The sequence below is a fragment of the Salmo trutta genome, chromosome 38 (assembly GCF_901001165.1).
Source record: "Salmo trutta chromosome 38, fSalTru1.1, whole genome shotgun sequence".
Classification (NCBI taxonomy): domain Eukaryota; kingdom Metazoa; phylum Chordata; class Actinopteri; order Salmoniformes; family Salmonidae; genus Salmo; species Salmo trutta.
The window spans coordinates 19,982,293-20,006,034 of record NC_042994.1 but is presented as its reverse complement, the minus strand read 5'-3'; the positions used below and the strand labels follow the sequence as shown (position 1 = coordinate 20,006,034).

The following is a 23,742-nucleotide window of genomic DNA, read 5'->3' as shown; positions in this document are numbered from 1 at the left end:
AACAATGAACACTTTTATTTTAACTTAATATAATACATAAATAAAATTAATTTAGGCTGTGATTCAATGTTAAATTAACAGGCACCGCATCGATTATATGCAACGCAGGACAAGCTAGATAAACTAGTAATATCATCAACCATGTGTAGTTAACTAGTGATTATGTTAAGATTGATTGTTTTTTTTAGTAGATACGTTTAATGCTAGCTAGCACCTTACCTTGCTGTACTTGCATAACAGGTAGTCAGCCTGCCACGCAGTCTCCTCGTGGAGTACAATGTAATCGGCCAAAATCGGTGTCCAAAAATGCAGATTACCGATTGTTATGAAAACTTGAAATCGGCCCTAATTAATCGGCCATTCTGATTAATCGGTCAACCTCTATTATTAACCCTGCATTATAATTATATAAAGCCCCTTAGGGCAAATCTGGTCTGTGAGAATATCTAACGATAAATGCCCCCCCTCCCAGATAATTTCACTTATAATTCACTGTATCACAATTCCAGTGGGTCAGAAGTTTACATACACAAAGTTGACTGCCTTTAAACAGCTTGTAAAAAAACAGAAAATTATGTCATGGCTTTAGAAGCTTCTGATAGGCTAATTGACATAATTTGAGTCAATTGGAGGTGTACCTGTGGATGTATTTCAAGGCCTGCCTTCAAAATCACTGCCTCTTTGCTTGACATCATGGGAAAATCAAAAGAAATCAGCCAAGACCTCAGAAAAAAAATGGTACACCTCCACAAGTCTGGTTCATCCATGGGAGCAATTTCCAAACGCCTGAAGGTACCACGTTCCACTGTACAAACAATAGTACGCAAGTATAAACACCATGGGACACCAAAATCAAAAGTAACATCAGTTTCTGGTGTGGCCACCAGCTGCATTAAGTACTGCAGTGCATCTCTTCCTCATGGACTGCACCAGATTAGCCAGTTCTTGCTGTGAGATGTTACCCCACTCTTCCACCAAGGCACCTGCAAGTTCCCGGACACTTCTGGGGGGAATGGCCCTAGCCCTCACCTTCCGATCCAACAGGTCCCAGACGTGCTCAATGGGATTGAGATCCGGACTCTTCGCTGGCCATGGCAGAACACTGACATAAGTCATGCACAGAACGAGCAGTATGGCTGGTGGCATTGTCATGCTGGAGGGTCATGTCACGATGAGCCTGCAGGAAGGGTACCACATGAGGGAGGAGGATGTCTTCCCTGTAACGCATAGCGTTGAGATTGCCTGCAATGACAACAAGCTCAGTCCGATGATGCTGTGACACACCGCCCCAGACCATGACAGACCCTCTACCTCCAAATCAATCCCGCTCCAGAGTACAGGCCTCGTGTAACGCTCATTCCTTCGATGATAAAAGCGAATCTGACCATCACCCCTAGTGAGACATAACCGCGACTCGTCAGTGAAGAGCACTTTTTGGCAGTCCTGTCTGGTCCAGTTACCGTGGGTTTGTGCCCATAGGCGACATTGTTGTCGGTGATGTCTGGTGAGAACCTGCCTTACAACAGGCCTACAAGCCCTCAGTCCAGCCTCTCTCAGCCTATTGCGGACAGTCTGAGCACTGATGGAGGGATTGTGCGTTCCTGGTGTACCTCGGGCAGTTGTTGTTGCCATCCTGTACTTGTTCCGCAGGTATGATGTTCGGATATACCGATCCTGTGCAGGTGTTGTTACACGTGGTCTGTCACTGCGAGGACGATCAGCTGTCCGTCCTGTCTCCCTGTAGCGCTGTTTTAGGCGTTTCACAGTATGGACATTGCAATTTATTGCACTGGCCACATCTGCAGTCCTCATGCCTCCTTGTAGCATGCCTAAGGCACTTTCACGCAGATGAGCAGGGACCCTGGGCATCTTTCTTTTGGTGTTTCAGAGTCAGTAGAAAGGTCTCTTTAGTGTCCTAAGTTTTCTGTGACCTTTTTTGCCTACCGTCTGTAAGCTGTTAGTGTCTTGACGACCGTTCCACAGGTTCATTCAACAAGCAACAAGCATGTATATCTCGAGAGTGCCATGTTTCCATGAAACAGAGTATGTTACAATCCCTGATGTCTCTCTGGATGGAAATCCTCGCCCTGAGCTCGTCAACTTTATTATCCAGAGACTGAACATTAGCGAGTAATATACTCAGATGCGGTGGATGGTGTGCACGCCTCCTGAGTCAGACTAGAAGTCCACTCTGAGTACCTCCTTTTCCGCCGGCGGTGTTTTGGATCTGCCTCTTGAATCAGTTCAATTGCCCTGGGGGGTACGAACAAAGGATCCGATTAGGGAAAGTTGTATTCCTGGTCGTAATGCTGGTGAGTTACCACCGCTCTGATATCCAAAACTTCTTCCCGGCTGTATTTCATAACACAAATTTCCTGGGCTTATAATGTAAGAAATAACACATAAAAAACAAATACTGCAAAGTTTAATCAGAGCTAGAAGCATGGCAGCCGTATCTGTCGGCGCCATTTTCATTAATGGCTGTCACAGCCATTCCACTCAGTAACTCTCCTAAAATCACCACTGTCAATGTGGTGAAATCCCTGAGCTGTTTCCTTCTTCTCCGGCAACTGAGTTAGGAAGGATACCTGTATCTTTGTAGTGACTGTGTGTATTGATAACTGCACCATGCTCAAAGTGATATTCAATGTCTGCTTTATTTTTTACCCATCTACCTATCGGTGCCCTTTGCGAACCATTGGGAAACCTTGATGGTCTTTGTGGTTTAATCTGTGCTTGAAATTCATTGCTCGACTGGGGGACCTTACTAATTGTATGTGTGGGGTACAGAGATGGGGTAGTCATTTAAAAATCATGTTAAACTTCTATTTTTGCACGAGGTGAGTCAATGCAACTTATTATGTGACTTGTTAAGCACATTTTTAGCCTTGAATTTATTTAGGCTTGCCATAACAAAAAGGTTAAATACTTATTGACCCAAGACATTTCAGCTTTTACTTTTTTATTCATTTGTAAACATTTCTCAAAACAATTCCACTTTGAAGTTATGGGGTATTGATCAGTGACACAAAATCAAAATTCAACACAATGTGTAAAAAATCATGGGGTATGAATACTTTGGATCCTTTGTTCTGAAGTCACAGTAAAAAGTCCTGAATGTTGCAGGTAGGACTGTCTGTCATATATTCATTTATTCATTCATTCTAGCTGTTCTACACAGTATATCTGAAAGTGTTGTAATCCTCCTGTGCAGGGCCCGGTTACTGATGTCTGTGTTCTACACTTCAGAAAGTGACAATGTTATGAAACAGAAAAAGGATTGATTGGACTGTTTTAAAGTGACTCAATAAACAAAATACACATTTTGTCTTTTCTTTGTCCAAAAATGTTTTCTGTTTTGGTTCTTACTGACCACAGCCCTAGTAAAGGTATTGCCCACTTTTCTTACAATACCTATACTGACCAATAGAGGGAGACGTTGAACTGTGTTGTGGAATTGGTCACTTATTGAAAATCCAGGATGAACCTGTGATGCTTAACAAAATGTCTTCCCCCATGCCAAATACTTTGAGATGATATTAAAGGGGCAATCTGCAGTTGAAACAATAACAACGTTTTGGTAGAAAGCTGTGGGATGGGTATGTTGAAATGTAGAAAGCAAGTATGAGGGTTTGCACGCAGGCTAGAATGAATTGTGGCTGTAGCGTTCAAAAGGTACTTGCACTCAAACCATGAGAAGTAAAATTCCAAGGAGATGCAAAGATTAACTTAATTTAGACCATGCTTCAAAGAATACAAAAGATTTAAAGTTCTGAAAGACCTAAACTTTTTGCACTATTACATTTTTGTATTCTTTCACCTATTGCCCCTTTAAATAAGGAATTATATCATTCTAAAATGTAAAGCCTAACTAACACCTAACCATAGATGCTTTGAGTGACCAAGCAACCTTTAAAACCATGCCTCTTTTTGGATACTTGATAAGAATTTTCCACTTTTATTCTTTAGACCTTTTTGCTATGAGCTAGCGCTCTTTGTTTTAGAAATACACATATACATTAATGTACAGCAACAACATAATTACTGTGGTTCACAGCATTTTAAGAACACAGGTTTATACAATTCTTAGCTAATTACCTTGCATAACCATCTCATATTACTTAATTAGTATTAAAGTACCTATTGTGCCCAATTACTGTTCAATGATGTGTACCGGTAACTAAAACGCTTAAAGGAAATCTTACCCTGCACATTCTGCATTCTGTGGGCCATTTAGGCCTACACCGTTTACATTAGTTTGAAAGTACAGTGGTTGGATTATACAGTAGTCAAACCACATTGACCCTGCTTTTACCCATGATTCATTTCCCCATGATTCTTGTTCTTTATTCAGGAGGCACTAGGGTACAATATCAACCACCAGTACAGTAGGTGTACGTGTACATTGTGGACACATTTTCCCATAATTCCTCTCCCTTGTTCAGGAGGTACTAGGGTACAAGATTGACCACCAGGTGTCGGTGTACATTGTGGCGGTGTTGGAGTACATCTCAGCAGACATCCTGAAGCTGGCAGGGAACTACGTGAGGAACATCCGCCACTACGAGATCTCCCAGCAGGACATCACCGTGGCCATGTGTGCCGATAAGGTGAGAGTAACGCCTGTGTTTTGCATCACAATGTATTGTAATGCATTATGAAGAGGGTCTTCAACATCAGCTACAATGAGATCTCCCAGCAGGACATCACTGACCATATATGCCAATAAACAATTTCTAGTTATATACAGTGGGGAGAACAAGTATTTGATACACTGCCGATTTTGCAGGTTTTCCTACTTACAAAGCATGTAGAGGTCTGTAATTTTTATCATAGGTACACTTCAACTGTGAGAGACGGAGTCTAAAACAAAAATCCAGAAAATCACATTGTATGATTAATTTGCATTTTATTGCATGACATAAGTATTTGACAGATCAGAAAAGCAGAACTTAATATTTGGTACAGAAACCTTTGTTTGCAATTACAGAGATCATACGTTTCCTCTAGTCTTGACCAGGTTTGCACACACTGCAGCAGGGATTTTGGCCCACTCCTCCATACAGACCTTCTCTAGATCCTTCAGGTTTCAGGGCTGTCGCTGGGCAATACGGACTTTCAGCTCCCTCCAAAGATTTTCTATTGGGTTCAGGTCTGGAGACTGGCTAGGCCACTCCAGGACCTTGAGACCTTACGGAGCCACTCCTTAGTTGCCCTGGCTGTGTGTTTCGGGTCGTTGTCATGCTGGAAGACCCAGCCACGACCCATCTTCAATGCTCTTACTGAGGGAAGGAGGTTGTTGGCTAAGATCTCGCGATACATGGCCCCATCCATCCTCCCCTCAATACGGTGCAGTCGTCCTGTCCCCTTTGCAGAAAAGCATCCCCAAAGAATGATGTTTCCACCTCCATGCTTCACGGTTGGGATGGTGTTCTTGGGGTTGTACTCATCCTTCTTCCTCCAAACACGGCGAGTGGAGTTTAGACCAAAAAGCTCTATTTTTGTCTCATCAGACCACATGACCTTCTCCCATTCCTCCTCTGGATCATCCAGATGGTCATTGGCAAACTTCAGACGGGCCTGGACATGCGCTGGCTTGAGCAGGGGGACATTGCATGTGCTGCAGGATTTTAATCCATGACGGCATAGTGTGTTACTAATGGTTTTCTTTGAGACTGTGGTCCCAGCTCTCTTCAGGTCATTGACCAGATCCTGCCGTGTAGTTCTGGGCTGATCTCTCACCTTCCTCATGATCATTGATGCCCCACGAGGTGAGATCTTGCATGGAGCCCCAGACCGAGGATGATTTACCGTCATCTTGAACTTCTTCCATTTTCTAATAATTGCGCCAACAGTTGTTGCCTTCTCACCAAGCTGCTTGCCTATTATCCTGTAGCCCATCCCAGCCTTGTGCAGGTCTACAATTTTATCCCTTATGTCCTTACACAGCTCTCTGGTCTTGGCCATTGTGGAGAGGTTGGAGTCTGTTTGATTGAGTGTGTGGACAGGTGTCTTTTATACAGGTAACGAGTTCAAACAGGTGCAGCTAATACAGGTAATGAGTGGAGAACAGGAGGGCTTCTTAAAGAAAAACTAACATGTCTGTGAGAGCCGGAATTCTTACTGGTTGGTATGTGATCAAATACTTATGTCATGCAATAAAATGCAAATTAATTACTTAAAAATCATACAATGTGATTTTCTGGATTTTTGTTTTAGATTCCGTCTCTCACAGTTGAAGTGTACCTATGATAAAAAATTACAGACCTCTACATGCTTTGTAAGTAGGAAACACTGCCGATTTAGCAGGTTATCAAATACTTGTTCTCCCCACTGTAAGTGTTATTCTTCAAGATTCAATGACTGTACCAATCCCAGATTGTCCCTTTTTTATGTTGCTATGAGTATGAAATTAGATTAGCTTGTAAACGCTATTGTTGTTGTTGGCCTTAGTATGGCTGGTGGTGTGTGATGGTGAGAAGGCCCAGGAACCACACTGACTGGCCAATATTCCGCTAAAGCTGGAGTCCATAGGGTCATTTCTGAACATAAGCTGATGAAGAATGCCAGCTGAATGAGCGAGTGTGTGTGTGTGTGTGTGTGTGTGTGTGTGTGTGTGCTCGCGCTTGCTTCTAAGCTTTGGTCTCAGAATCTATTTCAATTCAGGAAGTAAACTGAAATTCCAATTTCACATTTTCTTTATAGAAAATTACTGAAGAAAATTGGAATTGGAATTTCAGTTTACTCCCTAAATTGACTGAACTAAAATGGAATTGACTCCAACCTGGTATCTATGCTGATGTCCCTCTGTGTGACTATTCAACCTATAATTAATCATTTATTTTTATTTAACTAGGCAAGTCAGTTAAGAACACATTTTTATTTACAATGACGGCCTACTCCGGCCAAACCTGGACGACGCTGGTCCAATTGTGCGCCACCCTATGGGACTCCCAATCACAGCCGGATATGATACAGCCAGGTTTTGAACCAGGGACAGTAGTGATGCCTCTTGCACTGAGGTGCAGTGCCTTAGACCGCTGCGTCACTCGGGAGCAAAAAGTGGTCTAGAACACTCTCTTTGTGTAATTGGTAAGAATATGTTTGGCCACTTCTATTCCCCCATCTCCAGGTTCTGATGGACATGTTCCACCAGGACGAGGAGGACATCAGCGGTTTCCCCCTGATGGACGAGGAGCCATCCACCAATGAGGAGCAGACCTACTACGACCTGGTCAAGACCTTCATGGCCGAGGTCCGACAGTACCTGCGCGACCTCAACCTCATCATCAAGGTGTTCCGCGAGCCCTTCACCTCCGACGCCATGCTCTTCTCCCACCATGTGAGTAGTGATGGCGGTAGATGGAGATGGACTCGCTGCCTCCCTCCCCTTCCTTAATTCCCTGTCTCTCATCCTCTCTCTCTCTCTCTCCTCCTCTCTACTACCCCCTGCAGGACGTGGAGAACATCTTCAGCCGCATCGTGGACATCCACGAGGTCACCCTTAAGCTGCTGGGCCTTATTGAAGACACGGTGGAGATGACAGATGAGGGGAGCCCACACCCGCTGGTGGGCAGCTGCTTTGAAGACCTGGCTGAGGTTGGTGTGTGGGGGTGTGTTTGTGGGTGGGTGCGTGCGTGCGTGCGTGTATATGTGGTGTTTGTGGGAGCCCAGCTTGTTTGTGATGAGCAGCTGCTTCAAAGACCTAGCCAAGGTAGGTGTGTGGTTGTGAGGAGGGGGGTTGTTATGCATGTGTGTGTGAAGCTGTCTGTGTTAAGAAATTGCTGTCTGCAAAAAAGTGTGTTTGTGGGGATGTGTGTGTATGTGTTTACAAGCATATATATTGTGTGTGTGGGTGGGTGTGCTGTTTCTGCAAATAAATTGCTCCTGGGCACCCAAAGACTGGGGAGCTAACATGAAACTTCAGGTACCAGGCAAGGTTGCTCATTACACAAGTGTGGTTCACTGAACCACTTCTGTTACACTTACACCTGTGTCTGAAAATACATTGCTCCTGTGCACCACAAGGCTGTGTTAGTCCGCCGAGCTTAAGCTTCGGACCTAGACATTAGCTCAGGGAGCTAACGCAAGTCTTCAGGTCCCAGGCAAGGTTACTTGTCATTCACAGACCCCACTTACACCCTATGGTTGTGGCCAGTGTCAGCAGCACGACTGTTATAACACATGACATTTGATACAGCTTTCTTTTTATTTCCAGGAGCTGGCCTTCGACCCCTACGAGACATATGCTCAAGACATCCTGCGGACTGGCTTCCACGATCACTTCCTCAACCAGTTGTCTAAACCGAAAGCTGCCTTCTACCTCCAGGTAAGAGGTATCATGAGCCGTACGTGATACAGACAGCGTCTTGGTGTCGTTGTGCTAGAATTAATGTGAACAATTGTATTTCAGAATCTAGACATACTCCATATTTTAGAGCACATTATAAAGGAGTATAATTGCATCAAGATGTTGGCATCATGTACAGTTCATGGATCATAAGGTCTTACAGGAGGCATGTATAGGTCTAAAAAGGTCATAAAATATACACTTTATTCATGATTTTAAAAAATTATTGTGATTTAAAATGTAAAAAGCATGTCAAACATCCCACCCAATGCAGTTCCTGTGAGAATTGCCAGAACAATCTGAGATACTACAAATGTGATTGGCCCTTTCTGGGGTGGATTTTCCCTAAAGTAAGACATTTGTTTGTTTAAGAATCCCCCCCCCCCAGACCACTGTTTGCGTATCACTGGTCTATATACCTTGATAAGATTTGACACTTTATTACCTGCCTAAGTTAACCCTCATCTCTGTCTGTCTCTGACTCCCCAGTCTATATGCGAAGGCTTTAAGGAAGCAGTCCAGTACGTCCTGCCCCGGTTGCTCCTCACACCCGTCTATCATTGTCTCCACTATTTCGAGATCTTAAAGGTAAGCATGTGTGAGGATTCATAATGTGGTCCTCTCTCTCAATTGGTTGAGCATGGCACTTGCATTGCCAGGATTGTGGGTTCGATTCACAGAGCCACCCATACGTAAAATGTATGCACGCCGGACTGGGAGTCGCGTTTGGATGAAGGAGTCTGCTAAATGGCATATATTATAACGTTTAATAATAATAGTGTATAAATATGTTGTTTAAGTATTACCGAAGGTACTGTATATGGATCTGAATGCCTTTGATGGATGCAGGGGGCTGGTTTTTCCCTGACAATGATCCACCAGCCCACAGTGGATGTGGAATCTCAATGTTTTTCTTAAAATAATGCAGTTCAAAACAACAACTAAGGGGTCCCAGTTAAGGGATGGGGCAGGAGAAATGTAACCACTCTCAAATTCATAGACAGACCTATGGATTCAAGGACTTGACATCCATGAGATCAACATGATCGTTTTAACCATGTTTTGAGGCTATATAGTGTTTGTTTGCAAACAATGGAGTAAAACAAGCTTATATTTCAGTTTCTGATAGGGACGACAGTTGAACTAGCAATTACAACCTTGAGTCTTCTTGGATATGAGGCTACAAGCTTGGCACACCTGTATTTGGGGAGTTTCTCCCATTCCTCTTTGCAGATCCTCTCAAGCTCTGTCAGGTTGGATAGGGAGCGTCACTGCACAGCTATTTTCAGGTCTTTCCAGAGATGTTCAATCGGGTTCAAGTCCGGGCTCTGGCTGGGCCACTCAAGGACATTCAGAGACTTGTCCCGAAGCCACTCCTGTGTTGTCGTGGCTGTGTGCTCAGTGTCATTGTCCTGTTGGAAGGTGAACTTTCACCCCAGTCTGAGGTCCTGGGTGTTCTGGAACAGGTTTTCATCAAGGATCTCTCTGTACTTTTTTCCATTCATGTTTCCCTCGATCCTGACTGGTCTCACAGTCCCTGCCGCTGAACCCCACCATGCTTCTCCTTAGGGACCGTGCCAGGTTTCTGCCAGACATGGCGCTTGGCATTCAGGGCAAATCGTTCAATCTTAGTTTCATCAGACCAGAGAATCTTGTTTCTCATGGTCTGAGAGTTTTTAGCTGCCTTTTGGCAAAGTCCAAGCGGGCTGTCATGTGCCTTTTTACTGAGGAGTGGCTTCCGTCTGGCCACTCTAACATAAAGGCCAGATTGGTGGAGGGCTGCAGATATGGTTGTCCTTCTGGAAGATTCTCCCATCTCCACAGAGGAACTCTGGAGCTCTGTCAGAGTGACCATCGGGTTCCTGGTCAGGCCCTTCTCCCCCGATTGCTCAGTTTGGCTGGGCGGCCAGATCTTGGAAGAGTCTCGGTGATTCCAAACTTCTTTCACTTAAAAATGATGGAGGCCACTGTGTTCTTGGGGACTTTCAATGCTGCAGTAATTTTTGGGTAGCCTTCCCCAGATCTGTGCCTCAACACAATCCTGTCTCGGACCTCTACGGACAATTCCTTCAACCTCATGGCTTGGTTTTTGCTCTGACATGCATTGTCAACTGTGGGACCTTATATAGACAGGTGTGTGCCTTTTCCAAATCATGTCCAATCAATTGAATTTACCACAGGTGGACTCCAAGTTGTAGAAACATCTCAAGGATGATCAATGGAAACAGGATACACCTGAGCTCAATGTTGAGTCTCATAGCAAAGGGTGTGAATGATAAGGTATTTCTTTTTTTCGAACTCAATCAGCAAGACAATCAGCATTTGAACTCAATCAGCATGACAGAGTGATCTCCATTGTCAACACTCACACCTGTGTTAACGAGGGAATCACTGACATGATGTCAGCTTGTCCTTTTGTGGCAGGGCTGAAATGCAGTGGAAATGTTTTTGGGGGATTCAGTTCATTTGCATGGCAAAGAGGGACTTTGCATGACAAAGTGAAAACAGGTTTTTAGAAAGTTTTGCATATATATATATATATTTGCAAACATTTCTAAAAACCTGTTTTCAATTTGTCATTATGGGGTATTGTGTGTACATTGATGAGGGGAAAAAAAATATTTGATACATTTTAGAATAAGGCTGTAAAAAAAATCAAGGGGTCTGAAAAATCGAATGCACAGTCGTTGCCAAAAGTTTTGACACAAATATTAATTTTCACAAAGTCTGCTGCCTCAGTTTGTATGACGGCAATTTGCATATACTCCGGAATGTTATGAAGAGTGATCAGATGAATTGCAATTAATTGCCAAGCCCCTCTTTGCCAGGCAAATGAACTGAATCCCCCCAAAAAACATTTCTACTGCATTTCAGCCCTGCCACAAAAGGACCAGCTGACATCATGTCAGTGATTCTCTCGTTAACACAGGTGTGAGTGTTGACGAGGACAAGGCTGGAGATCACTCTGTCATGCTGATTGAGTTCGAAAAACAGACTGGAAGCTTCAAAAGGAGGGTGGTGCTTGGAATCATTGTTCTTCCTCTGTCAGCCATGGTTACCTGCAAGGAAACATGTGCCGTCATCATTGCTTTGCACAAAAAGGGCTTCACAGGCAAGGATATTGCTGCCAGTAAGATTGCACCTAAATCAACCATTTATCAGATCATCAAGAACTTCATGGAAAGCGGTTCAATTGTTGTGAAGAAGGCTTCAGGGCGCCCAAGAAAGTCCAGCAAGCGCCAGGACCGTCTCCTAAAGTTGATTCGGCTGCGGGATCGGGGAACCACCAGTACAGAGCTTGCTCAGGAATGGCAGCTGGCAGGTGTGAGTGCATCTGCACGCACAGTGAGGCGAAGACTTTTGGAGGATGGCCTGGTGTCAAGAAGGGCAGCAAAGAAGCCACTTCTCTCCAGGAAAAACATCAGGGACAGACTGATATTCTGGAAAAGGTACAGGGATTGGACTGCTGAGGACTGGGGTAAAGTCATTTTCTCTGATGAATCCCCTTTCCGATTGTTGGGGCATCCGGAAAAAGCTTGTCCGGAGAAGACACGGTGAGCGCTACCATCAGTCATGTGTCATGCCAACAGTAAAGCATCCTGAGACCATTCATGTGTGAGGTTGCTTCTCAGCCAAGGGAGTGGGCTCACTCACAATTTTGCCTAAGAACACAGCCATGAATAAAGAATGATACCAACACATCCTCCGAGAGCAACTTCTCCCAACCATCCAGGAACAGTTTGGTGACGAACAATGCCTTTTCCAGTATGATGGAGCACCTTGCCATAAGGCAAAAGTGATAACTAAGTGGCTCGGGGAACAAAACATCGATATTTTGGGTCCATGGCCAGGAAACTCCCCAGACCTTAATCCCATTGAGAACGTGTGGTCAATCCTCAAGAGGCGGGTGGACTAACAAAAATCCACAAATTCTGACAAACTCCAAGCATTGATTATGCAAGAATGGGCTGCCATCAGTCAGGATGTGGTCCAGAAATTAATTGACAGCATGCCAGGGCGGATTGCAGAGCTCTTGAAAAAGAAGGGTCAACACTGCAAATATTGACTCTTTACATCAACTTCATGTAATTGTCAATAAAAGCCTTTGACACTTATGAAATGCTTGTAATTATACTTCAGTATTCCATAGTAACATCTGACACAAATATCTAAAGACACTGAAGCAGCAAACTTTGTGAAAATTAATATTTGTGTCATTCTCAACTTTTGACACCGACTGTATATATAAAGAAGGAGGGCGAGACTTGCGTGGTATTTCCCAAAGTGTCATGTGGTGTTAGTTCAATGTTGGTAGCCATTTTGTTCCTTGGTTGTTGCTCAAGAAAGTAAGAATTAAGGGGAAACACTAGAGTTGAGGGGGTTGGGAATGAGAGAATGATGGAGAGGGAGAGTTTTTTTTTATTTTTCTCAGCTGTAATCTCGCTCATGAGTTTGGCCTTATACCGCATCATGATCCTTCACTAGACTCCCCCTACCAGCAAAACCACCTGATCCAACATTTTGTTCTCTACCCCTCTTTCTCTTCCCCATCCCCTCTCCCCCCTCCTTTCCACAGCAACTAGAGGAGAAAAGTGAGGATGAGGAGGACAAGGAGTGTCTGAAGCAGGCCATCACGGCGCTGCTCAATCTGCAGAGTAGCATGGAGAGGATCTGCTCCAAGAACATGGCTAAGAGGAGGCTGAGGTAGGCAGGGGAGCGCCAACTTTTACAACCCCTCCTGGTCCATCCACACCTGGTTCTCTTTACCCAAGAAGATACAAAGCTAGCTCTGACACACACAATACATATGCACACACAATAATAGAAATCCACAAGCAAAATATGGAAAGATATCTCACACACACATAATGGCACAGACCAGACAAGCACCAAAAGGTGGATATGACTCATTATGTGCACTATATATGCTCAAAGAGGCGTTAACACTTGCACAGCACAATACACACCTCACAATAGACACCCACACTAACACACACACAGCAATTCATACTACTGCCTCATTGGTGTACTCCTCCCATCCTCTGCACACCCCCCACCCTTAGCTCAGTTCTGAGTTTCCCTCTGTACCTAAAATAGACTCGTGGGAGGGAGGGAGAGGGTTGGAGGGGGGCTCGCCACTGTGTTGTCGGAGGGAAGTTGTGTCAGGAATTGGGCTGTCCTGTTCTGGTATTATTGTTCCCGGCTTTGAGAAAAAAAAGGTGAGAGAATTTGAAAGGGGGGAAAAAAAAAGAATTCCCTTGCTTTCAACAGTGGACTTTAGCATCCAGACCTTGCGGACCATTTTTATCTCCATCCCTCCTTTTGTATTGGTGAAGAAAACAGGGTGTTTTTTTGGTTACATGCGGTTGTCGCTCGTTCTTTACTTGAGTGGAGGACATAGGGTATAAACAACAAAAAGATTACCCCTTTGCTGTTCTTTTTAGTTGTTTTTTTGTTTATTTTTCATGGGGAAAGGATGGCTTATCTTACGGTATGTCTTTGCACCCCATACTTTGGCGGGAACGTGGGGATGGTGACACACATAGGAGGCTAAAATGGACATTCCGAGAGGACACACTGAGTTGGGGTACCCGACAAGGGTTACCTTTATTGACTTTGGCCGTTTCGCTACACCTTTCCTGTCTCTAGGGGTCTTTGTATTTCAAGAGCCAGAACAAAGAACAACCCAAGAGCTCTGTCACAGCCATTTGAATTATGCTTGCTCTTTCGCAAGCTTGCTGTTCATTAGGAAAAACGTAATAAGCTCTTAGTCTCCAATGCTCTGGCAAGGTCCATCGCTGCCTGGGATAAATTATGGTTTGATAATAATGCTCGTTATAATTTTTTGCTTTAATTAACTACTTGATTCATTTCATTGCAAGACTGCTAGTTTAAAGATGAATGTAAATGCACTTCAAATATAACCTCTTTGATCAGACTTGAGAGTAGGAAAAGTTTTGACAGTTTCTTTCTGTGTATAGGTTTTAGGGTTTCACACTTAATGGACTGGGAAATGGAAATTGTAGTTTCTGGGGCGAGATTCGTGTGTAGTCTATCCCTTGCCCTTCAGAGGTGCCCCTTGTCTCTCAGCGAAGCTAATTCGGGCCAGTTGAAAGTCATCCTGTACTTTGAGGTGCTGGTATGAAGACAGGCGCGCGTGAGTTGGCTTCGCCTGCCTCCCCCTCCTCTCAGGAGCGCTGATGCGAGTCGTCGTGCGTCCACGAAAAACAAAGTAAGCCCTCCCGCGATTGTTTACAAGTAGTTTTAGTTCAGACGCACTGTATTAGCAGGTGTTAAATCCTTGTTGATTTTTTTTCCTATCACCCCCTCACTCAATCAATTTGTAGAACCCCCAACAAATCTTTAACCCCCGCAAAAAAAGAAAATTGGGAAATCTGAAATCAAGCCCCAGTGGCTCAATGCTGTTAAATGATTCTAAGTAGGTGGTTTTAGAAGTGATCATTGGAATTATTGATTTGTCATGAGCACTAGAGGTGAGATTCTGGTTCTGGTGGGCCGCAGACCTTTCTCGTCTTCTGTTTACTTGAGTTTTGTCATTGTGGTTTTGAAAGAGCACCATATGTGTATTTTTGTATTGAATTGCTGAAAGAGTTTTGAACTTACTCTTCACATGACCTAATTATTACAGTGGGCATGGTCCTTAATAATGAATAAATACTGAAAATAGACATTGGTTTAATCTGAGAATAAAGAGATTGATTAAAACAGACTAGTCTACATTGTGGTCCTAAAAGAACTGGAATGAGAGATACTCATAGCTCATTTTGAATATGATAGTCATACCATAGACCATATTAATGGTATGATGAACCAAAACAATATTTAAATAGTGTCTGGCTCAAAGAAATATAATCAGATGCTCTTTATTCTTTTAGACTCATTCTATTCTAATGCACTTTCTCAGTTGGTCCTCCGAGGCACCCTGTTAACCATGGGTGTGGGCCCTTCCTCGGTAGACTACCGTTTTGTTGAACTGCTGGACTGGTGAGGAAGTTTAGTCAATTGGCCTGCTGGTCCACCAGTGTTGGGTGTAAACTGAAGGGACATGACGGACCAGCAAACTGATGTTGAATTACCTAATTGGTTCTGGTTAGGTTAAGTTTAGGGTTATTGGTGTGGTTAAAGGAAAACTCCATCCAAAAACGATCTTTTAGAATTTATTTAATTAGTCCATAGTTGGATTGCTGACATGCAAAACATTTAGGGACTATATCAACAACTTACTAATGAAACAAATACTAAAAGATCTTTTTTGGGTGGGATTTTTCTTTAAGGTTAGGGTCAGGATTATAAACTCAGCAAAAAAGAAACGTCCCTTTTTCAGGACCTTGTTTTTCAAAGATAATTCGTAAAAATTCAAATAACTTCACAGATCTTCATTGTAAAGGGTTTAAACACTGTTTCCCATGCTTGTTCAATGAACCATAAACAATTCATGAGCATGCACCTGTGGAATGGTCGTTAAGACATTACCAGCTTACAGATGGTAGGCAATTAAGGTCACAGTTATGAAAACTTAGGACACTAAAGAGGCCTTTCTACTGACTCTGAAAAACACCAAAAGAAAGATGCCCAGGGTCCCTGCTCATTTGTGTGAACATGCCTCAGGCATGCTGCAAGGAGGCATGAGGACTGCAGATGTGGCCAGGGCAATAAATTGCAATGTCCGTACTGTGAGACGCCTAAGACAGCGCTACAGGGAGACAGGACGGACAGCTCATTGTCCTCGCAGTGACAAACCACGTGTAACAACACCTGCACAGAATCGGAACATCCAAACATCACACCTGCGGGACAGGTACAGGATGGCAACAACAACTGCCTGAGTTATACCAGGAACGCACAATCCCTCCATCAGTGCTCAGACTGTCCGCTATAGGCTGAAAGAGGCTGGACTGAGGGCTTGTAGGCCTGTTGTAAGGCAGGTCCTCACCAGACATCACCGGCAACAATGTCGCCTATGGGCACAAACCCACCGTCGCTGGACCAGACAGGACTGGCAAAAAGTGCTTGTCACTGACGAGTCACTGTTTTGTCTCACCAGGGGTGATGGTCGGATTTGCGTTTATCGTAGAAGGAATGAGCGTTACACCGAGGCCTGTACTCTGGAGCGGGATCGATTTGGAGGGTCTGTCATGGTCTGGGGTGGTGTGTCACAGCATCATCGGACTGAGCTTGTTGTCATTGCAGGCAATCTCAACGCTGTGCATTACAGGGAAGACATCCTCCTCCCTCATGTGGTACCCTTCCTGCAGGCTCGTCCTGACATGACCCTCCAGCATGACAATTCCACCAGCCATACTACTCGTTCTGTGCGTGATTTCCTGCAAGACAGGAACGTCAGTGTGCTGCCATGGCCAGCGAAGACACCGCATCTCAATCCCATTGAGCACGTCTGGGACCTGTTGGATCGGAGGGTGAGAGCTAGGGCCATTCCCCCCAGAAATGTCCAGGAACTTGCAGGTGCCTTGGTGGAAGAGTAGGCTAACATCTCACAACAAGAACTGGCAAATCTGGTGCAGTCCTTGAGGAGGAGATGCACTGCAGTACTTAATGCAGCAGGTGGCCACACCAGATACTGACTGTTACTTTTGTTTTTGACCCCCCCCCCCTTGTTCAGGGACACAACATTCCATTTCTCTTAGTCATGTCTGGGGAACTTCTTCAGTTTATGTTTCATTTGTTGAATCTTATGTTCATACAAATATTTACACATTTTCTGAAAATAAACACAGTTGACAGTGAGAGGACATTTCTTTTTTTGCTGAGTTTAGTTATGGGTGGGGATGCCAGTCACGTCTCTTCAGTCGCATCCAGTGTTTTGTTAAGGAGATGTTATTTGAGGGAACCCCCTCCTGGACCAGGCTTAGTTGTACCGCTGCTTTAGCCACCCACACTGACCCTCCACTCAATCTCAGTCTCGCTGGCTTTGCTGACTTGTTTTCCAATGTCAATGTGCTGTGAACATCAGATCCACATTTCCCTTCCTCTCTTCTCCCCCTCTTTCCCTTTTTTCTCTCACATTCTTTATCTTACATTCAACTTTCTGTCATTTTATCTATTTTTCATCTTTTCTCTTTCTTTCTCTCCTCAAACTCTTCGGCGGCACCAGCGAGTCAGCCTGCCGCTTCTACAGCCAGCAGATGAAGGGCAAGCACCTGGCCATCAAGAAGATGAACGAGATCCAGAAGAACATTGACGGCTGGGAGGGCAAGGACATCGGCCAATGCTGCAACGAATTCATCATGGAGGGGACGCTGACACGCGTGGGCGCCAAGCACGAACGGCACATCTTCCTCTTCGACGGCCTGATGATCTGCTGCAAGTCCAACCACGGCCAGCCGCGCCTGCCTGGCGCCTCGTCCACCGCCGAGTACCGCCTCAAGGAGAAGTTCTTAATGCGCAAGGTTCAGATCAATGACAAGGACGACAAGGAGGGCGAGTACCGGCACGCCTTTGAGATCATCCTCAAAGACGGCAACAGCGTGGTGTTCGCCGCCAAGTCGGCCGAGGACAAGAATGGCTGGATGGCGGCGCTCATCTCACTGCAGTACCGCTCGACGCTGGAGCGCATGCTGGACTCGGCCATGCTACAGGAGGAGAAGGAGGAGCAAATGAGGCTGCCCGGGGCGGAGCTTTACCGGTTCGCCACGCCCGACTCTGAGGAGAATGTGGTGTTTGAGGAGAATGTGCAGTCCAAGTCGGGCATCCCCATCATCAAGGCGGGGACAGTGCTCAAGCTCATCGAAAGGCTCACCTTCCACATGTATGCAGGTGAGGAAAAAGCACATGACACAGCAAAGGTTTCCTATGTTGACCTGTTTTGACCTTTTAAAATGCATGCCTTTTTCGTACAGTAGGCTATACAAATACCTCCCTCAGATGTGTGGAATAACAGTAGTTGCTAAATCCTAGTAGAGAACATCTTGCGGACCCTTTCCCATCGTAGAACAGGGGGAAGGGGCAGGGTTTTGGTTTTGGTTTTAGAGAGGAGGAGAATCATGTGAAAAAGTAGTCGGTAGGAGTCAAATTTGGTGTTCAACAACAGGTTTAAAGGTTTAACCCTTTACACTCCTGGGATTTGGCCAATATGGATAGGGCTAAATTGAAATATTTTTTTTACAGAAGAAATATGAAATGCATAAGCATGGTAGCAATTGAAAGGGAACAGTTTGGAGATTATGGGAACATTATTTGACCAAAGTTGAGGACACGACAGTTCACCTTTCACAAGACTGAATCCAAACATTACACTGTTGATTTTATGTGCGTTTTACCTTTACTGTACTTTTCGCCGCATTTGTTGATAAGGAAATCTGAAAATACTCTGGATACATTCAGTAACATGACAACAATATTCCTGGAAAATGTGGGGTCGGTGCAACATAAGACAAAAAAATTGTTTGAGTGAGAGGACCAACTGGTGTGCAGAGTTCCTAAGTAATTTCAATGTACTTTAATGACTCAAAGAAGAGTCTTCAACTATAAGATGATTGTTTGCGTTTTCCTAGCTGAGCCGTTAAGGAACAAGAGCAAGCACACTTGTAGTTGTTTTGTTTGTTACACAGACCTGCATCGCCGCCATCACACAATTACTGTTGTTCATGCAATCCAAAAACAGCCCATTTTATAAATTGCAATCTGAGTCAGCTGGGCATCATGAAAGCTTGTTCTATTGCCAACATGACTAGCTAAGTTATAAAATGCTATCTTACGGTGTTAGGCTTTCACAGGGCAATTCAGAGAAACAGATTGTAATTTTGGTGCAGATAGAAAAGAGTCATGCCTTACATTTACGTCATTTAGCAGACGCTCTTATCCAGAGCGACTTACAAATTGGTGCATTCACTTTATGATATCCAGTGGAACAACCACTTTACAATAGTACATCTATATCTTTTTTTTGGGGGGGGGGTTAGAAGGATTACTTCATCCTATCCCAGGTATTCCTTAAAGAGGTGGGGTTTCAGGTGTCTACGGAAGGTGGTGATTGACTCCGCTGTCCTGGCGTCGTGAGGGAGCTTGTTCCACCATTGGGGTGCCAGAGCAGCGAACAGTTTTGACTGGGCTGAGCGGGAACTGTGCTTCCGCAGAGGTAGGGGGGCCAGCAGGCCAGAGGTGGATGAACGCAGTGCCCTTGTTTGGGTGTAGGGCCTGATCATAGCCTGAAGGTACGGAGGTGCCGTTCCCCTCACAGCTCCGTAGGCAAGCACCATGGTCATGTAGCAGATGCGAGCTTCAACTGGAAGCCAGTGGAGTGTGCGGAGGAGCGGGTGACGTGAGAGAACTTGGGAAGGTTGAACACCAGACTGGCTGCGGCGTTCTGGATGAGTTGTAGGGGTTTAATGACACAGGCAGGGAGCCCCGCCAACAGGGAGTTGCAGTAATCCAGACGGGAGATGACAAGTGCCTGGATTAGGACCTGCGCCGCTTCCTGTGTGAGGCAGGGTCGTACTCTGCGAATGTTGTATAGCATGAACCTTCAGGATCGGGTCACCGCCTTGATGTTAGCGGAGAACGACTGTTAGGTTCTAATTTTTCAGAGTAAATAACTCATGGACACTAGAGAAGCTTAACCAAGTTTAATATCCCACTTAAGACACTCCTCCTTCTCTCCAATCCTTATTTAAGACATATCCAACCCTTATTATTCCCTTCAGGGGATCTAACCTGACCTCAACCCCTCCTTCGCCTAATCCACAGATGTCCATCTGCTTCCCCTATAGCAATCTTTTGATCTCTTCCCGTCCAACCAGCACATTCCACAGCCACTCTGTCTTTCTACAGATCTCGCTCCTTTATATATTATGCATCTGATCTATCATGTATTTAATATCTCAATGTTCAAAGTTTAGAATCCAACAAGACAAACGGCCTCGTTCTGTTCAGAACAACCTAGGGTATGACACCATGTCATCTTGTAATTGTACATCAAACATAGTGATCATAAACGTTGACACTGCATGTTATTGTATAGCCACTGTGTTCCAATTTAGGCGCTTACCAGTGCCCAAATATGCCATTTTCAACCCATATACAGGTACGCGTGTTTTCAACCCGTATACAGGTACGCGTGTTTTCAACCCGTATACAGGTACGCGTGTTTTCAACCCGTATACAGGTACGCGTGTTTTCAACCCGTATACAGGTACGCGTGTTTTCAACCCGTATACAGGTACGCGTGTTTTCAACCCGTATACAGGTACGCGTGTTTTCAACCCGTATACAGGTACGCGTGTTTTCAACCCGTATACAGGTACGCGTGTTTTCAACCCGTATACAGGTACGCGTGTTTTCAACCCGTATACAGGTACGCGTGTTTTCAACCCGTATACAGGTACGCGTGTTTTCAACCCGTATACAGGTACGCGTGTTTTCAACCCGTATACAGGTACGCGTGTTTTCAACCCGTATACAGGTACGCGTGTTTTCAACCCGTATACAGGTACGCGTGTTTTCAACCCGTATACAGGTACGCGTGTTTTTAACCCGTATACAGGTACGCGTGTTTTCAACCCGTATACAGGTACGCGTGTTTTCAACCCGTATACAGGTACTAGTGTTTTCAACCCGTATACAGGTACTAGTGTTTTCAACCCGTATACAGGTACGCGTGTAAAGGGCTACAGGGAGCAGGAAGTAGACATGGGTCACATCTCAAATGGCTCCCTCTCCACATTTAGTTTCCTTGAAGTGAGAGAACTGGACAGGCAAAAGCAAATGCCAAGAAACCTAGATATTTTCTGTATCATTTTTGTCCTGACTATTAGGGACTGGTCTCTTACTCACGTGTCCCCACCATTGTACACCTCCATTGTTTGTGTTTATGCAATATGCACTTGCCCGGTGCCTGGAGTGCCTGTTCCTGTTATCACCTTGTTGTTCTATACACAAAACCTTGAGTTTGGCACAAACGCAGTTTAAGCCTAAACATAAAATACAAGATAGTGGAAGGCCTATTTCTTCCCCCCACTTTCGTCATCCCCACATCCATTTATAGCTGTTTTCACACGGCTGGTAAATATTTGGCCACACTTGACGTCAGAACGCGGGATGTGATGACCTGCTTTGTTTCAGTGTCAGTTTAGCCCCAGATAACACAACGAGAACTGATAAAGAACAAAAAACAAGAGGACGAAGCCTATTTATCTTCACGTCGCCATTTTGTAAGTGACCGGCAGTAGCAGATCTTTCCTGCCTGTTTAGTGTTTAAAGGGGAAGTTCAGTATCCTCACCTTGTGTGTAGCTGTTTAAAGAGAACCTAACCATGGATTACAGTTTCTCCAGGCCCATAGACTACTTTCAGGGTCATGAACCGTCTAGCATCGTGTTATAAAATACTGAACTTCCCCTTTAAACACAGCCCTTTATGGAGTGTTGGTGAGCTAGCCATTAGTGTTGTTGAGGTAATCGCTTTGCAGACTTCAGTGACACCTGAACTCCTTTAGTGATTCCTCACTAAAGCCAAACAAAAAAAATCCATTATTTTTGGAATGTTCATGAAATGTAATCCATAATATGGATTCCACTACTACTCCCATAGTCCAGGAAGAATTGTTGACGTATATTTGTATCTAGAAGTTGGCATATTTATGACATTTTGGCCTTACCCAGGCCTCTTTTAAGACTCCATAATGCTTCATCTGTAGGTGCTACAAAGCAAAAATCTGTCATATGAAGCTTTACCACTTGCTCTGTAATATGAGTAGTATTTTAACAGTAAAAAATAATAATAATTTATGAATATCAAAATATAAACATGAATATTGAAAATATAACTTTTTTGATTTGGCTAATTTTTCAATATATTGTGGAACAGAATAGGCTCTACAGGAATATCAAAGTTCCAGAGTGGGATCTCTGCTAGTTTTAAAGTTATGGCCCATTTTATTCAGAGAAATTGTCATAGTAGGCAATGTAACCAATCACAGCCCTCCTTTTACTTGAATCTTTGAATATTCTGCATATCACCAGCAGAGTGCGACCATTTTGAATAAATGTTCACGTTCACTGTTGGTTAATAGCAGAGATCCCCTCTGGAACTTTGATATGCCCGCAGAATAGGCTATATTATGTTCAACAATATATATTAAAAAAATATATACAAATCAAACATTTCTATATTCATGTTTATATTTTTATATATACAAAAATGTATGAAAAAAAGTGATTGAAACCAAAATACTGCTCATATTACAGAGCAAGTGATAAAACTTCATATGACACCAATGTTTGTTTAGTTGCACCTACAGATGAAACACTATGGAGGAGGCCTGGACAAGGCCAAAATATCCAAAAAATGCCAACTTGTATTAAATATTTCTCAATTATGCTTTTAGACACATGTCAACAATCCTTCAACCAAAGGATTATTTTATGGACTATATTTTGTGAAAATGTAAAAAAATCATGGTCTTTGTCTGGGTTTTTTCTTAAGAAAGGCTGAATCGCCCAGCGCACACAGCAGCTGTTAGACCATGGGATCTGTATTCTTCTCTACTGACGGGTGCCATTGTACCTAACCAGATACAAGGCTGTGATTGGACTAATAAGCTCTTCATGAATTAAAAGTAATGATGTCATTTTGGGGAAATAAATCACCAAATTCAATCGCTCAAAGTCCAAGTGCATGTGGGCTCTGGTAATCCGGGGAGCAAAACATTTAGGCCAAGTGCTTTTGAATTTGGTCTGTTTCTATGCATTGTTATTCAATGTCATGCAACCATACAGGTGTTGTATAAAATCATCTTAAAGACACAAGTTTTCCTTTGTTTAGCACGGAAGCCTTTCTGAACTCTTACACAAGTTTGGGTTTCATCTTGTTTGTCTCTGGAAGTCTAGAGCAGTGTTTCTCAACTGTGGTCCGTGAGTACCCCCAAACTGTACACATTTTTGTTGAAGCGCACCTGATTGAACTCACCAGAGTGGTTGTTGATTAGTTGACGAGTTGATTCAGGTGTGCTTGTCCTGGGCTACACCAAACCTGTGTGCTGTTGGGGAGTACTGAAGGACTGGAGTTAAAAAAAACACTGGTGCAAGGTTAATGCAGCACAATACAAAGCCAGGAGAGAACATTCCTCTTATGCGTGGTCTGTCCAGCTCACACCCCTGTGTAAACTTCCTCCCCCGAATAAAGAGTAGGGTGTAAATATAGGCCACTATTTTCCTTTTTAGTTTTCAACCGCCTGTCTGCCACTGATTTCAAATAAACCATGGGAAACGAGCCTTTTGAGGAAAAGTGTGTCTGTGTGCCCAGGGTAATTTGAAAAGGGGAAAAAGGTGCTTCCTGTACGATGCACCTCATGCCTGGACACACACCCTACTCCCACCCAGGAGACAGCAGGGGAGGGACAACACGCACTTTCTCTCTG

The 23,742-nt window shown here is 44.1% G+C and overlaps 2 protein-coding genes across 5 annotated transcripts in view; both read left to right on the top strand.

Annotated features, from left to right (window-relative positions):
• Positions 1-23,742, top strand: part of LOC115178772 (son of sevenless homolog 1) — an 81,739-nt gene that overhangs the window by 23,044 nt on the left and 34,953 nt on the right. For all 4 annotated transcript variants that reach the window (XM_029740079.1, XM_029740081.1, XM_029740080.1 and 1 more), the window contains exons 4-10: positions 4,446-4,610; positions 7,133-7,342; positions 7,456-7,599; positions 8,219-8,329; positions 8,840-8,938; positions 12,927-13,054; positions 17,484-18,145. In XM_029740079.1, coding sequence (XP_029595939.1) covers positions 4,446-4,610; positions 7,133-7,342; positions 7,456-7,599; positions 8,219-8,329; positions 8,840-8,938; positions 12,927-13,054; positions 17,484-18,145 — 1,519 coding nt within the window. The remainder of the gene's footprint in view (positions 1-4,445; positions 4,611-7,132; positions 7,343-7,455; positions 7,600-8,218; positions 8,330-8,839; positions 8,939-12,926; positions 13,055-17,483; positions 18,146-23,742) is intronic.
• On the top strand, positions 19,973-21,849 carry LOC115178773 (uncharacterized). The gene is made up of 2 exons (XM_029740083.1): positions 19,973-20,924; positions 20,979-21,849. The coding sequence occupies exons 1-2, from the start codon at positions 20,195-20,197 to the stop codon at positions 21,293-21,295; spliced, it is 1,047 nt and encodes a 348-aa protein (XP_029595943.1). The 5' UTR covers positions 19,973-20,194; the 3' UTR covers positions 21,296-21,849.

Excerpts from the sequence above, each read along its gene's own strand:
- LOC115178773 (XM_029740083.1), top strand. The coding sequence starts at position 20,195 with ATGTATTTAATATCTCAATGTTCAAAGTTTAGAATCCAACAAGACAAA. Across the intron at positions 20,925-20,978 it reads TGTTTTCAACCCGTATACAG|GTACGCGTGTAAAGGGCTAC; the intron begins GTACTAGTGTTT and ends ACCCGTATACAG.